The sequence below is a fragment of the Colletotrichum fioriniae genome, assembly GCF_027942845.1.
Source record: "Colletotrichum fioriniae strain IMI 355084 chromosome Unknown scaffold_1, whole genome shotgun sequence".
Taxonomy (NCBI): Eukaryota; Fungi; Ascomycota; class Sordariomycetes; order Glomerellales; family Glomerellaceae; genus Colletotrichum; species Colletotrichum fioriniae.
Genome location: NW_027076837.1, coordinates 3,071,995 through 3,086,613, shown reverse-complemented (window position 1 = coordinate 3,086,613; position 14,619 = coordinate 3,071,995). Strand labels below are relative to the sequence as shown.

General features: G+C 50.0%; 2 protein-coding genes across 2 annotated transcripts; both read right to left on the bottom strand.

Moving 5' to 3' along the window:
* Positions 1-173: 173 nt before the first annotated feature.
* On the bottom strand, positions 174-957 carry N0V96_000781 (uncharacterized protein; the record flags this gene model as incomplete). Its single annotated transcript, XM_053193235.2, has 2 exons — positions 174-571; positions 636-957. The coding sequence occupies 2 exons, from the start codon at positions 955-957 to the stop codon at positions 174-176; spliced, it is 720 nt and encodes a 239-aa protein (XP_053049353.1).
* Positions 958-4,119: 3,162 nt separating this feature from the next.
* N0V96_000780 (uncharacterized protein) lies at positions 4,120-5,810 on the bottom strand (the record flags this gene model as incomplete). The annotated part of the gene is made up of 6 exons (XM_053193236.2): positions 4,120-4,481; positions 4,552-4,621; positions 4,687-4,928; positions 4,998-5,077; positions 5,132-5,397; positions 5,532-5,810. 6 exons carry the CDS (start codon positions 5,808-5,810, stop codon positions 4,120-4,122), a joined length of 1,299 nt encoding a protein of 432 aa, XP_053049354.2.
* Between the last annotated feature and the right edge of the window lie 8,809 nt (positions 5,811-14,619).

Here is a 14,619-nt window from a genome sequence, read left to right as displayed (position 1 = left end):
AATATGTATTGGCTGGTGAGGCCGAGCTACTATATACAGAGAAGGTATCCGGACACAGACTAATATAGTACAGTGACACGGAATGAAGAAACAAATACACGCTCAATGGGATATTTTCCCTGAAACTCCACGCTCAAACATGAAAGGACAGGAAGGCACCAACAACCACTCGCTTAGCAAGCAGACAAAGAAGTCTGGCCCTTGCAGTTGGCGGTGGTGCTGACCTTGGAGCTCTCGCCGCTGCCCTTGGAGACACCCTTGTACTCCTGGCAGACCTTGGAGACGCTGGAGCCGCAAGTGTTGGAAATGGTGGCGACGTCGCCGTAGTTGGAGTTGATACCGACGAGCTCCTTGACGCTCTTGGCCTTGACGTTCTTGACGATGACGTTGCGGGGGCCACCGTTGTTGGTGCAGTCGCCGCAGCCGCGGTAGAGCTTGCCGGCGGTGACGACAGTGAAGCCGTCGATGGTGACGGTGCCGCGGCCGTTGTGCTGGACGACCTTGTCGACGGCGTTCTGGGCACCACCGCCCTGAATGAGGACGTCACCAGTACCGAGAGCAGAGATGGCGTCTGTGAATAGGGGTCAGTAAGCATGTCTTGGAGGGATCGAGGCAGAACATAGGCGCGAACATACCCTCGCAGACGTCACGGAACCAGACGTTCTTCAGAGTGCAGGCACCCTTGCAGTGGACACCCTCGAGCTGGTTGGCGCCAATGATGACGTTGCTTAGGGTGGCGCCGTTCTCGAGGATGAAGACGGCGGAGTCGCTGCCAGTGTCGGCATCGGTGTCGCAGGCACGGCCACGGTCGAACTCCTTGTTGGCAAAGTCCTTAGAGCCCGAGATCGTGGAAGGAGCGGAGAGGGAGACGATGGAACCGCTGCGAGTGGGAATGTTGAGGGTCTGGGCGGTGGCCATGCCAGCCAGGAGGGCGGAGACGAAAACCTTGGTCTGCATTTTGAGAGATGAGGTTGGCTTTGCTGAGAGTAGCTGGGCTTGAGAGGCTGAGAGGCTGTTGGAAGATGTCCTGAGTGAGCGTGGTGAAGAGAGGAAGGCAAGACGAACTGGGAGGGATTTTCAGAAGTATTTATGTTGTTCAGAGTCGTCTCCTGAATATCAGCACAATTTCACCAAGGAGACATCCCAAGATTCCATCGCGGAAAAAGAGTTTCACATTGATCGTAGAGTCTAGAGCGTACAACATCAACTCACTAGCAACCGTCCGATATCTCCACCTACAATCATGAGAGCCAAGTGACCAAGAATCTCCTTGGTGGAAATATCAAACGTTGGTCTAGGTATACCACAAAATAAGTCAACTCTGGTACGCCGTCAACGGATCCTCGCCCGAGTACGTGGGTGGCGGCCGCGCTGCTCACTCCAGCATCCATGCTTCTCATGTACCGATGCCCATAACCCACCAATTGGCACGTTGTGGGATGAGAGCCGTCAACCTAGTCCCGGTAGTCAAAGGCCCCAGATAGTCTGTTGTTTGTGGAGGCACTACGGCCGTGCCTAACTTCATCTGTTCTCTCTTCCACAACTTGGGACATCATAGGTCTTGGTACTATTGGGGGCGATAGTGGTCTGTGGTGACTGCCCTCGTGGCTTGCGGACCCCGACAGCAAACAGCCTGATGAAGCCAATGAGAGCACATCTTGTACGCACTTGCTGGTCTGGTAGGACTTGGCAGATAATCTACTCAATACGGGCAGGTAAGGGGGATGTCTTCAAGCACAGCCCCCTTTTACGTGTGAGTCTCATCGGGGGTGGAGAAGGCAAGAACTGCTTCCTGGCTAGGAAACGTAGGCGATTGTCTTCTCTTCTCTAGGAAGTTGGTGGTTAAGAATGTGGATGCAGAGAGACGGCGTCCCGGGGGTTTGTTTCTCCAACTCAGGCATCTAGGCCCTTCCGATGGATGCTCCGAGCCCCACGCCCGAACCACTACTAAGAGGGTCAAGGCCGGGGTGTCTTTCTGTGCTAGTCACCTTTGGGTACGCTTCTAGAGACACTGATGCAAATTCGAGATGGAAGAGCATCACGCAACACGGCGCATCGCCCAAAGGAAGGGGCCGAAAGAGTGGTGTAAGCCGGCAACGTTCCCCATGAGGAAACGCTTTCCAGTGTGTGGTAGACACTATCAGAAGCGGCAGGTAGGCGAGTAGAGTCCTTACGGTTATCTGGGATTATCTGATATCATCGCGGTCGGAGTGACATTCGGATCAAAGAGGCGAGCAGAATATATCCCCAACCTGCAGCTGAGAATTTAAGCCTAAACAGTAGCTTACTTGCGCACATGCAGGGCCGCTGGCGTTTAGGGGAAAAAAGAGCGCGCATCACTTCGACTACCGTGACTAATCCCGCAGACATGGAGCCGGGGTTTAGTATTACTGGTGAACCGTGACCACTGCTACTGACAATTGGGGCAGGCATCTGTCTCGGTAGATAATAGAACGTGCTCCGGTACTGCAGTATGAATCCGGGGCTTTTCTCCGTCAAGTGTCACAAGATTGAACAAAGGTGCGGCCAGAACGTTTGGAAGAGGGGCATTTGCGATGGAAAAAATAATAATGGAAATTGGACGGACGATGCCAAGAGCTTCGAGTCAAGCAAAGCGCGTCGACACTAAGGCCATTTGAGGCTCTTGGCACTGCAACCCCTTGCCAAGTCTCACCGCACCGTTGAGAGTCTTTGCGAGCAGATTGGCTCAAGTTGCCCACGAAGAAACAACATTCAACATATCCCGTGTCTTGGCATCGCGCCAAGCCCCCTTCTGGATGCGATGGATGCTGTGGAGCCTGCAACTCATTGATGGAAATCTCCTTTTTCCATTGATCGGCAGCCTTCAAGCCAGACGTATTTCGTCCGGTTATGTTGGTCACTTGGTCTAAAGGCAAGTAAGAAGGTGGAAGGGGAGACGATTCGGACGCGTGATAAGCAAGATCGGGAATGTAACAACACAACATCACAAGAGTCTACCCATATACGAAACACGTGCACGGCTTAGATCCTCTCGGAGTGTTTAAATAAGCCATATATTGACCATCATATGCGCGCCCATATTCCGTGGCTACACAACCCTTGTGAAGTGGATGGATACCTTGACCTTGCTGCGGCGTAAACTGACAAGTCGAAAACAAATCTCTCAATATCTCTAGATTGAAGAACCACATGTCACTTAGTCCATATCTCTTGCAATACGAATTCATCTACAAGAGTCAAGACAAGACGTCGCGGGATGTGGGATCCGGCTGAACAAACCACAACTTGCCTAGCGTCAACGTCTAGTCTGATGAGATTGCGTACTCCCATGAGCCTTCAATAACCTTCACCTAGCAAGCAGCCCTACGACTCTAGGTTCACAGCTCCGCGATCCGCAGACATGGGCGTCCTTTCATCAACCCAGGTCCCCTGTGTCGAGCAACCAAACGGTCTCAAAATCCACTTTAACTATGGGCAGACTCTTGAGTCAGAGTTTCGGGCAGTTGTGGGTTGTGATGCGCTTATTTCGACGTACGCAATGTGCCAAGCTTTGTAAATTGAAACTCTGATTCCAGACCACAACACGGAAACATTTGCTTGGCGAGGACCAGTGAGCTGATCAAAGCTCGCGATAGTTACGGGCCGAGATACCACGGTCTCACGCGAGTCATTTCATTTGGGCATACGAAGAGTAGTTGCTAAACGACTTGCCATGAAGCTTCACCGACACTGCGAATGCTTTCAGCTTTTGCGCCGAAGCAGGAATATTTGCGGACAACGCGATGAGAAACTCGGACGTAAGAGTGGATAGCTCGCAACAAACAGATGCAAAGCCTAGAAAAATTGATTGCTTGTTAATTTGCCTCGCATTCGGATGTTACCAAGCTCAGCGGGTCAAATGATGAAGAGGTACATTTTGGTTGCTGAAAGAAAACACATCGACCTGATCGAGCAAAGATTTTGCATTTCATTGCCCGGAGGAACCATTCGAATAGAGTATCGTTGCGCAAGGCTTGGGCGCTCAACCTCGGCTCCTCGGAACCGCCGGACCAACAAGTATGCTCTGACACATAATATCGATGAGAGTATCACCTGTTCTCATCCCCTCAGTGATAATGGAAACCCGGAGTTCCTCGCTCAACATTCACCCGTTGCACTTCCTCCAACGCAAGGAGTCCCAGTACAGTTGAAACCCTGCGGGTTCACAGCATTTCCGCAAAGGTAAGAAGTAGCACTAGTTCCGTTGGCAAACTCTAGGTCGACGTCGAAGAGACCAATGTTGGTACAGGGTGCAACAGCGCTGCATTGAAGACTGGCGACGCGGGATGACTTGGTCGTGCCGACCATACCGTCGACGGTGATATCACGAATCTGGAACTGTGAGTTGGTGCAGTTGCCTACCCCGGGGGCGCCGCGGAACCGAGTGCACTGGGAGATTGCAAACGCAGCGCCGCGCATGCCCTGAACGGTGAGGTTCTTGAAAGACATGTCCGATGCAACTGCACAGTTAAGGTTATTAGGAGAATCCTCGTCGGGAGTGTTGCTACGTGTTCAGAGGTTCAGACTTACATCCAAGCCCGCCACCGCCGCCATTAGGAGGGTAACCGTTCTGATCATCTGTCCAGGTTTTGAAGTAAACCTGACCACGTCGTTAGCACTGGCGGGCTCTCATGGTGTTGAAAGAGAAGAGCGAAGGGAACTAACGGCATGCAACGTGTTATCAAAGAAGCAATTTTCGACCTTCAGCCTCTCAATGGTCTCGAACTGGTCGTTGTACTGTCCGATACTGCCGAGCGCAATGCCCAAGCCATTGTAGAACTTGGAGTTCGTGATACTGACATCAGTGCTGTTTGCTTTGAGAGAGATGCTGTCATCGCCGCTGTACACAGTCCAGTTATTGAACTTGATGCCGGAGGACCGGATCGTGTCGGCACCGTCCGTATTCGCTGCGTGAGGTCAGAAAAGCTCATGCTTTTGCCCTTGGCAGGGTCCGAAATAAGGAGCGCTTGACATACAGCTTTGGAATCGGTTTCCGGTGTTGTTGACCAAGATGTTATCGAGGACAACGTTGTGAGAGTAGATTATGGACAAAGTCCTGTCAAAATGAGTGACGTCCCCCCTGAAATTATGGGACCATGTAGGTACTTACCACATCTGACTTCTCAAGAAGTTTACCCCCTTGATAACAGAGTTCCTCAGCCCATTGAGAGTGAGAGCATGTGGACGACCAGGGTAGTTGGAAGTGTTGGCCTGCTGTCTGATCCATTCATACCAGTAGTCGCCATTGCCATCGAAAGTGCCCTGCCCATGGCCGTTGAGACGAACATTGTTGCCGCCGAGGATGAAGGCAGTGGACTGATTCTGATATCCAACATCCAGCGAGTTGGCAAGCCAGTACGAGATGTTCGTGCTCCACTAACAGCCGGCAGTCTCACGTTAGCTGATCGCCATAAAACGAAAGTCTTGGTATTGTTTGGCTTGGCGCATCACTCAAATTGAACCAAGATCGGGAAGGGGGGCAACACGCCTGCCGTGGAACGGTAACGTACCAGCAGAGTTCCCTGGAGATCAATCTCGACGTCGTCCAGCCAAGTGACATTCAAGGCGGAGTTGACATAATACGTCGTTGGTTCGAACACGACCTTGCCGCGCCGGCCGCACTGCGTGAATGCCTCGAGTATAGCAGGCGCGTCGTCAGTCGTGTTGGCTCCACTGGCCTTGACAACACAAGTATTGCGTCCAGCGGCGTCTTCTGTCTCTTGGGCACAGACCCCGGAAGCTGAAGCAAGTAGAGTGCAAAGCACGCCAACAGCCCAGGCACAGCGCATGTTCGAACAACGTGTAACAGTGCCTATGAGCTGAGAGTAAGGGGTCCTGTGGCTGATAGGTGGAAGAGTGATGAACAACAGGATTGGCCCAGAACATCAGCTGAAAGACAGAAGACCCTAGCGCTACCTCCCACCGGCAAGGCGCGACGGCGCCCGAGGATTGAATAGTTTCCTAGCATCGTCAAATCGGGCTTTTCCCGGCCGAGTCTCCGCGACATCAGCGGCGTATTTACTCGGTCGCACTCAACTCTCGCGCCGGATTCCTTGAGGCCAGCATCGGAGTTACATCGTTGCCGTTCGACCGGGTGGATTTTGCACGAATCATGAAGGAGGAGGTGCGCGAAGGCCGACTAGGTTTGTATGGTGTCGATCGGTTGGCGGTTAACAATGCGGAGACGGGGTGATGCGGGGAAAGCATCTTCCCGGTCGCTTGTTGCGGAACGGTAATGACTTCAATAAACATGCATCTATCTAGCCCGTAACGTATGGCAAATATTGTGAGTTAGGCTAGTGTTTTTGATGAGATTTGGGAGGATGATAATCCATTCCTCCTCGAACTGTAAAGCCTTCATCACGGGACAATATGGGACGAACTTTCTTCGATCCGGGTCCTCCGTGACAACGGCCACCAATATCTCAGGCACTGTGATTCCTTCCATTGTGCAAAGGTCAGTCTCAACATCATGATATGTCCAAAATACAGCCTGAGCAAGGACAATTCGATATCATACAATAGAATCACCATCGCTATTAACCTCCCTCGCCATCTGTTCTCTAGCTTTCTTCTCTTCTGCATCCATCCATTTCCTCATACCCCAGACAGTGATCAATGTGATCACTATCACAAGGACGCCATAGAGAGCAATCCATGGAGAGATGATTTGATTACCGTCTCTGGGGGTCCAATTGAAGAAAGACATTGAGAAAAGCGACTTGCGGTGCATTAGCTTGCTTGTTCTTACATTGATGACTGCTCACACACATCGCAGGAAGGCGTGAACTTACAGCAAGAAATGTTCCAGGCAGGAAGATCATCCCTAGCAGTGAGATGCTTCTCATCTGGCTGCCATCTCTCTTCGTAGCATTTGCAATGATGATGGATACTTTAGCGTCTCGTCTTGTGTAGTAGTTTGATTCCTAGCCATGGGCGTCAGTCCCCTAAACTAGGAATCACCGAGAACGTTTTGCTAATGCTCACCATTTGTGCAGCTAGCGACATCCCGCCCAGGAGAGATTCACAGCTTCGGATCTTGCTTCCCAACTCGTCAATCATTTCGCGTAATCTCATGTCAATTCTGCTTCCCGCTCTTCGCTCCTCAACATGCTCATCAATCTCATCGCTGCCTTCGACAGGGGACTTGAAGTACGTCGTTGCTAGACTTTCTGAGTGTTCTATCATGTTCTGCAGCTGGATCCTGAGACTCTGAAGTCCATTCTGGAGCCTACTGACATCCATCCAGAGTTTGGTCGACTCACAGTCTCTCGTTGGCAATGCGGGCTCAGAATCTGCCTTCTCGGAGATAGAACTTTGGTCTTCGCCTCGAAGCTTGTTTTCTAACTCCAAGATACTTCGTGCAAGCGCCTCTTTCTCCAAGTCAAGCAAACCCAACAAGCGGGCGCGTTCTAGTTCCGCAAATATTACTGGCATAGCGAGAGGATGGAAAGCTTGCCCACCAAAATCCTTCAGGCACTTGATAGTTGAATCGATGACGGACTGCGTGCAACCGTACATGGCTGCGTAAGCTGTGCCAAGAGTCGGAAATGAAGTGACTGACAACGCAATATCGTCTGGATTATTCACTTTCGGCGGTGGGCTTTCGATGTCGGACTTGCAGTTGTACACTGCGCTTTATGTTAGATCGCCTCGGAACTCCATGGTGACAAGTATCCGGCGGACTCAAAGGGTGGGTGTGAATCACACTTGTCAACAGGCTAGAACTCCCCTCAAATGGATTTCTTACCTATGGATGGCAAAGAAGTGAGACTACCCTCCCACCCCACAGTTTTGTGAGTGACGAGGGCGGTAGAGGCTCTCTTGAAGAGGAGCGCCAGCGAACGGTGCTGATATAGCTTTTGAGCTATTGTTTTGAAAGTGCTCTCTCCGTACGGCAGTGACCTGGCACCTAGTGGGTCGGTTGCATCCAGCCTAGGATGCATCACAAGCACCAAACCTGGCAGCTCAAGAGGTGACTTCTCCTATGATGAAGGTGATAAGCGGACTAGCCCTGGTGGAATGAAGAACCATTTGCTCAAGGTACTTACTTTTTCTAGCCATTTGAGAAATGCATCTTCTGCTGTGAAGTCTGAGACATTTGGCTTTGACACGCGATTAACTTTAGCTGGGCTAGACTAAAGAAACATGAAATGAACCAATAACTCACATGTTTGTCAGGCTTTCGTAAAGTCACAGTCCGTATCTTGAAAGGCTCTTCCGGAGAAAATTCAAGAGATTTCAAGTCTCTTTTGAGAAGGTGTGATCTTTGACTGATCCATTCCATCGTGGCAACGATTGATACACGACTTCAGCATCTGAATCTATGAGGGAACAGATAAAGTGTTTTCATGTTGTTGGGCACTTGCTTCAGCTTATACTTGAATGGTGAAACAACTGCACGACTTGCCAGCAAGAGATTCTGGCGTGCATCAGCCCGCCCATCAGTGTGTGTAGCATTGATACCCAAAGGTCCGGACTGGTGTAAACGGCAATTTCTTAGCCCCTGGTGCGCCTGGAACTCTATCTGGATCAAAGGTTCACACTTGTATTTTGCCATTATACCTGCGCCATGATGACTGCAGATGCACCCAACCAGGCCAATCAGTGCTGTATCCGCTCCAGTCCTTCACGTAACTTGATGGGCTGTTGTTGGCTGCACTACTGCATGAACAGCAACACCGACAATATGAGCCTAGTGGTCATATAGGATATACCGAGCCTCACTTATGATACGACACACAGCCTGCTGTTTTAGCGCGATTGAAGGTATTGGGGGTAATGCACGTGTACTCAAGTCATATTATGATACCTACCTTATCCGACGGCCTGTGCTGACACCCTTTTGCTCACCGGAGGAAGTACATGTGATGATAAGCCATTTGCTTAGCTATGGCGCCATGCATTTGCGCGCCTGAAAAGATGCCTCGGGAACTCAGCCACTCACTTATCTGGCTGACACCGAAGCCACCTTCAATGGTTCGCAAAACCAAGAACTGCACTTTGCCTCGCTGGAGCCTGGCGAGCACACAGCTCTGATGACCAAAGTGTGAGAATTTGAAGCATGCGCACCCTCTTTGTATAACTCGCGAAGTCTTCACCAGACAACAAATTCTTTGGTTTGGAAACTTGTATTTGTATTCTGAAAAGCCCCGTTGTTGCCCATGGATGATACGAATATCCGATCTTGGGCATCAAGGCTCAAGAGCTACATCCCGACTTTCGGCAAACGAGATAAAATGGCCGAAACCGAAGAGTTTGTCGCGACCGACACGATAATTGATCGATATGCGGACAAGAAGGTTTTGCAAAAAACGCTTTTGGGTTTCAAGTTTCCCAAGGACACGATCAAAGTGAAGGTAAGGTGTCGCCGAGTTCATCGCTTTTTGTCCCGTCCTTTCTCACGCAAGTAACTGACTGATTCTTGCTTCAGGCAACAAAAGCAGACTGCCTCGAGGTTCAACTTCCTCGAAAGTTGACACCGGTGAGTCTAGATATCTCTTGACTAGATGAGACATCGGATCTCTATCAAGTCATATCATTATCTAACCCAAGTACTCACCATAAAACTAGGAGGAAACAGAAAAGATCCATGCTGCCCTCAAGAAGGCCAAGGAGATGGATTCTGAAGAAGAGTGAACTCTGTCTGGATACTTGCAGTGATGAGCATCAACCTTGGGCGCTTTGTCTGCCCTTTTGGGCATAATGCCGGATCGAGATGACATATTGGCCACATCGTCGACGAGTGGGGGTTGTGCGTCTGCATGACGCCCCCTTTCGGCTTTCACTATAGGCAGCTAGATAGACGTTCGTGGGACTGAAATACATTTGAATAATTATTCCCAAATCCACCGCGACAAAGCCCGCTGATAACAAGTGCAATCTTTCACCAACTCCAAACGTTACGAGCATGCAGTGCATTCCACTGCCTCCTCAGACTTGCCGTGTGCAAAAGTGAAGCGGGGATTTCCAATCCTTGAGTGCCACGTCTATGCCGTATCTCGCATATCGAAGGTTGAGGTGCTGTAACATCCGGTCCTCCACATTGCAGCTGCAGGCTTTCCAGAACCACCAACGAAGACCTTGTTTCATTCGTCCATGAACGTGTCAGTCGGGTGGAAGCTTCGAGTCTGGACTCTCTGCTCTTTGAAGCTCTGCTTCCACACTTGCAGGACATCTCGAACCTCATTCGACGTTGCCCGCGCACTGTCGTCGATGAGCAGCATTCTTGACTGGACGAGACTGAGAAATCTCTCCAAATCCTCTGTGCATCGTGCATGGGCGCGGAGATCTTGGAATTGCTGACAACAGATTTCCATCAGCATCACAAATCAGGCATAATCGTGGGTCATTTGATGTTGAAGCACTCACCGAAATAACCGAGGGCTTTAGATCTGCAACAATGGCCCGAGGAACTCTTCTTGGCCACCACCATGTCCCTCGTTGCACCCTCTTCTTGAAGAAAGTATCTTCCAGTACCGGAGGGAACTCCAGGTCGACATCGATCTCATCTGTCTCCTGAAGGCGTCTTTTGCTGAAGCTCTCGACCCCGCTCCACCCTTCTATCGCCCAGGTGATGAAATCGAGAAATAAGCAACCCAGGCACCATATATCGAACGACTCATCCACCGTGTATCTCTCGAAATCTCTTTCGGGCGGTCGGTATGTCTTTGTCTCCGCCTTTTGCGTCGGACGTGTTGAAGAATCCCGATTTAAGGACTTAGATAGACCAAAGTCCGTTAGCTTTAAATCAAACGAGACTTTGCCATCGTCGGACTTTCGGAAGCAGACAACGTTCTCCGGCTTGATGTCGAGATGAAGCTGGGCCTCGGAAGAGTGCCCCCCTTCACGGGATTCATAGCCATGGACCGTGGCTAAGGCGTCGGCTATGTAGTAGCATTGGTCTATCATCCATCGAACTGAGTACCAAGACGCACAACGCTCAGTAGATTCATGATGTAAGTCGTGCTTTCTCCATAAGTCATATAGGCTGTCGCCGTCAGCCCAAGGGAATAAAAGATAATATCGATTTCGGTGTTTGAAGGCAGAAAGCAGTGGTGTTATGCGGGGATGGGTTGTTCTTTGGTTGGCAGCAATCTCATCCATGAAAGAAGCCTCCGCAGCCTTAGTCGTGTGCTCCTTGTCGGTGATCTTTAAAGCAAAATGCTCTACGGGTATTTCCGCTTGCTAAGATACGAGAAGTCATTAGTAAATATGGCCCGAGTAAGGTAGCGATCGATCCGATCTGCAAACTTGCATCTAAGAAGTCGTGATGATCTTGGTGAATCTTGATTCTTTGCACAAACGAGACTTGGCCGTCAAGTCTTCCCCCCTGCATGTTGAGCTCCGACCATGGCAACGTGACTTCATCATGTAATAGGTGGTAAGGCTGCTTGTTAGAGTTTGTATCCGATTTACTGAAGTACGGAGACCTCATATGCCATTGCAGCTGGTGGAATAGCTCCTCATTATGCGCGTCTAGGGCTTGTAGGACCTCCCGAAGGGCCTCAGCAGCACGAGAAAAGTAGGTTGGCAACGTCGGATCGCTGCATGGCCATGCTCCATCGCAAATATGAACCGACGATTGGTAAATATTCAATATTAATTCCTGTTTCCCAAGTAGGAATAATGTCGCGAATATGATTCTCAGTCCCGTACACAAAGCGTCGTCACAACGACATTTTTTGTGCTTGCTGGGACTAATGAAACTTGCAATATCGGCAACTTTAGTCTTATCGGAAGGAATAAATGTGCCTAACAAGCCTGATACCTTCTCATGGTCGAATTGGGACACTAAATTGCCTCGTGGAACGAACCGATTGCGTTTGTCGTTGAGATCTTGGCGTGAAGCACGTAGGAGGATGCAGGCGATATCGTCCCTAGCGGCACCCACGTCAACTGGCTGTGACATTAGGCCAGCTCGGTTTTCGAGACCCAGACTCGTCATGGAAATCTGTAAGGTATTTCTTAGCGGCCTGGAATGACTTGGAAATCCGATCAGTGCAGAAAGGTTTCTTTTTAACCCGTAACAGGCAGGGACATCCGCATGAAGCACAACAGTGGATAATACACCGTGACTGCAGCACGCATGCCTCTCTCTACCATAGTGCGACGTCTCGACAGCTAAACAGTGCATGCAGTAAGAAAGCAACCCACCTGTTCAAGGCTTGGAGAGAGATCAGTGATAGGTGATTGTGAGGAAGTAGTTCGGTGTAGTCGTGTAGTTGAGGAGATAATACCGGTTTGTTCGGGATTGGATAGACGGGGATATGTAGATCAAAGTAGTTGTCATGATCCGCGAAAGAGCTGGATGCAAGTGTGTTTTTGAGTTGTGAAAATGCCGTAAGGCTCACACGTCCTTTGCTGCCTGCTTCTGGTGCGGCATTGTCATAGCCACCGCCATGCGCAGCCGACGGTCACAGTTTCCTGTCAATGTGCAGTTTTAAACGTGACGAATGTGACTCGAAGCTTGAGACAGGCCGCGAAATTGGCGGCCGTAGACACCGAACCCACCTTTCAGAGAAGGATTGAACCAATCTAAGATTATGATTGGTCTATGATACGATGGCAAACATGAGGGAAGTCGTTCGCCTTCTATGGTGGGAATATCGGACATGCGTATTACACTGGACCATCCACACCGTAACCGCCGAGCCCTCAGCCTGCTGCACCACACCACTACCATCCAAGCCATGTTTCTGCCCGATAGCAAGTAGGTAGATAGCCAGGCATACTGAACGATGTCACTGTCGATCGGCAATACCCCGCGCCAGCGGACCGTGCGCTTAAATGCTCAGCCACTGAACGAAGGTATCGTGTAGGTAGTGCAACAAAAGTAAGAATGCAGCAGATGCTGGAATTGTTAAGGTGCAATTTGATGGGCTGCTCGGCATCTACCCGTGATGAAAGGGGGGAAGCGAAATATGAGAAGTCTTTCTTCTCCCTTGCAAAACAAAATTACTCCCTCAGGAGAAGTCCGTCTGATACATGTACGTATAGGTGCTCAACGGGGAAATCAGCTTGTATTTCTTACTTCAAGAGGGCCTGCAGCCGTCCGAAATCCCGTGAAGCATCCTCATTGTGTTTTCCTCAATAACCTCACGATACTTCTGGGCCTATCAATCGAGACTCGATCTCGGTGATTCTTCAAATCAACGATTTCCCCTCTTTCCAATGATGAACTATCTCACCGCCTTATTTTCCACCTCCCCAAAACAGACTTATCCTCGTAATGACACTTTCAGCTACTCTCAACCGTCCACTCGACAAAGCACTGGCTTCTCATCAACGGCGACTTCATCGTCAGCATACAGTCACAGTTACAAGAAACAAGAGATATCCGGGCGGTTTATCAATAAGAGGAAGCTCCAGAAACTCTTGAAAGATCGATTTGGCAACGACTACCAACTGCATGTATGTGTCAGAAGACAGCCTCCGGCAGCCCAGCTTTCGTATGAGCATGTCGCAAAACTTTACTAATGCTTGATGCCTACTACGACAGATGAGGTCAAATAACTATCGTCTATACGCAAGAAGACCACTGAGTGAGGAAGAGATTTTAAGCTGTTGTTGATGTTACTTTCCTGTGTTTCTCAATGATCCCGTCAAGTGGTTCAGGTGCTTTTGTACATGTAATGATGCGATGTTTTCGAAGGCCATGTCTTATATCTTCATCATCCCCGTCTTCTTGTTCGCCTTACTTCATGTTCGCCTCATCTACTTATGTTTTCCCGCTTTCTGTGCTAATATCTCCTACTTAATCAATTGGACACGAAGTGACATATAGGATGTGTGTTTCCGGGAATATCCATGATTCTTGCTCATGGCCGGGACTGTACTCATCCGTGCTTTTCTCAGAGAAGGGCCGGTTGAGCGACATGTGTGAAAGCAATGATCCAAAGCTACATGTTATGTTACTCAAAGTACATGAAGGTAGGCTTGGCAACCGCGCATCAGTAACCGACCTGTCGATGTATTTATGCGATGCAGCAGCTTCGCGGTCCAGCAATCTGAACGAAAATGCTAGTGGCTTGCAGAACTGTTGTCGAATGACGACTTGACCCAGCTCCTTCGTAACCTAGCGTGCCAAATCCCAATGGTTTCTGCTCACATGTATGCACGCCTAATGTATTACTCGAGATGTCAGGCGCAGTCAGAACGGAATTCCAACCATCGAGGAGCCTTTATCCACGTAAAGAATAGCACTTGCCCGTCTGATGGATGCATAGACCATCCGGTTGAGGCAGCCCTCCCCTCATGTGTCATTTCCACCTCTCTCATGCGATTGCTCTTTCCGTCGGACCGCCTTTTTCGCCACCCTCCATTATCAAGGCCATTAATTACCAACCTTCCCTGTAGCAAAGGACTCGACGAGAAAAGCCATTTCTTGTATACCGAGCCAGATTTGAGCACTAACCCGAAAATAACGAAATACTGGTCTGTCTTGGGTCGACCCACCATGCTGCGCCCGTTTAAATGGATGATATTACGGGCTGGACCCGATTAGTGGATCAAGGCTGAAGCCCGGATTCTGTCACGACTTGGCGCACCGCTTCCGCGAAGGTTCTATTCGAGCCTTTCTCCTTCGCGGAAACCCCG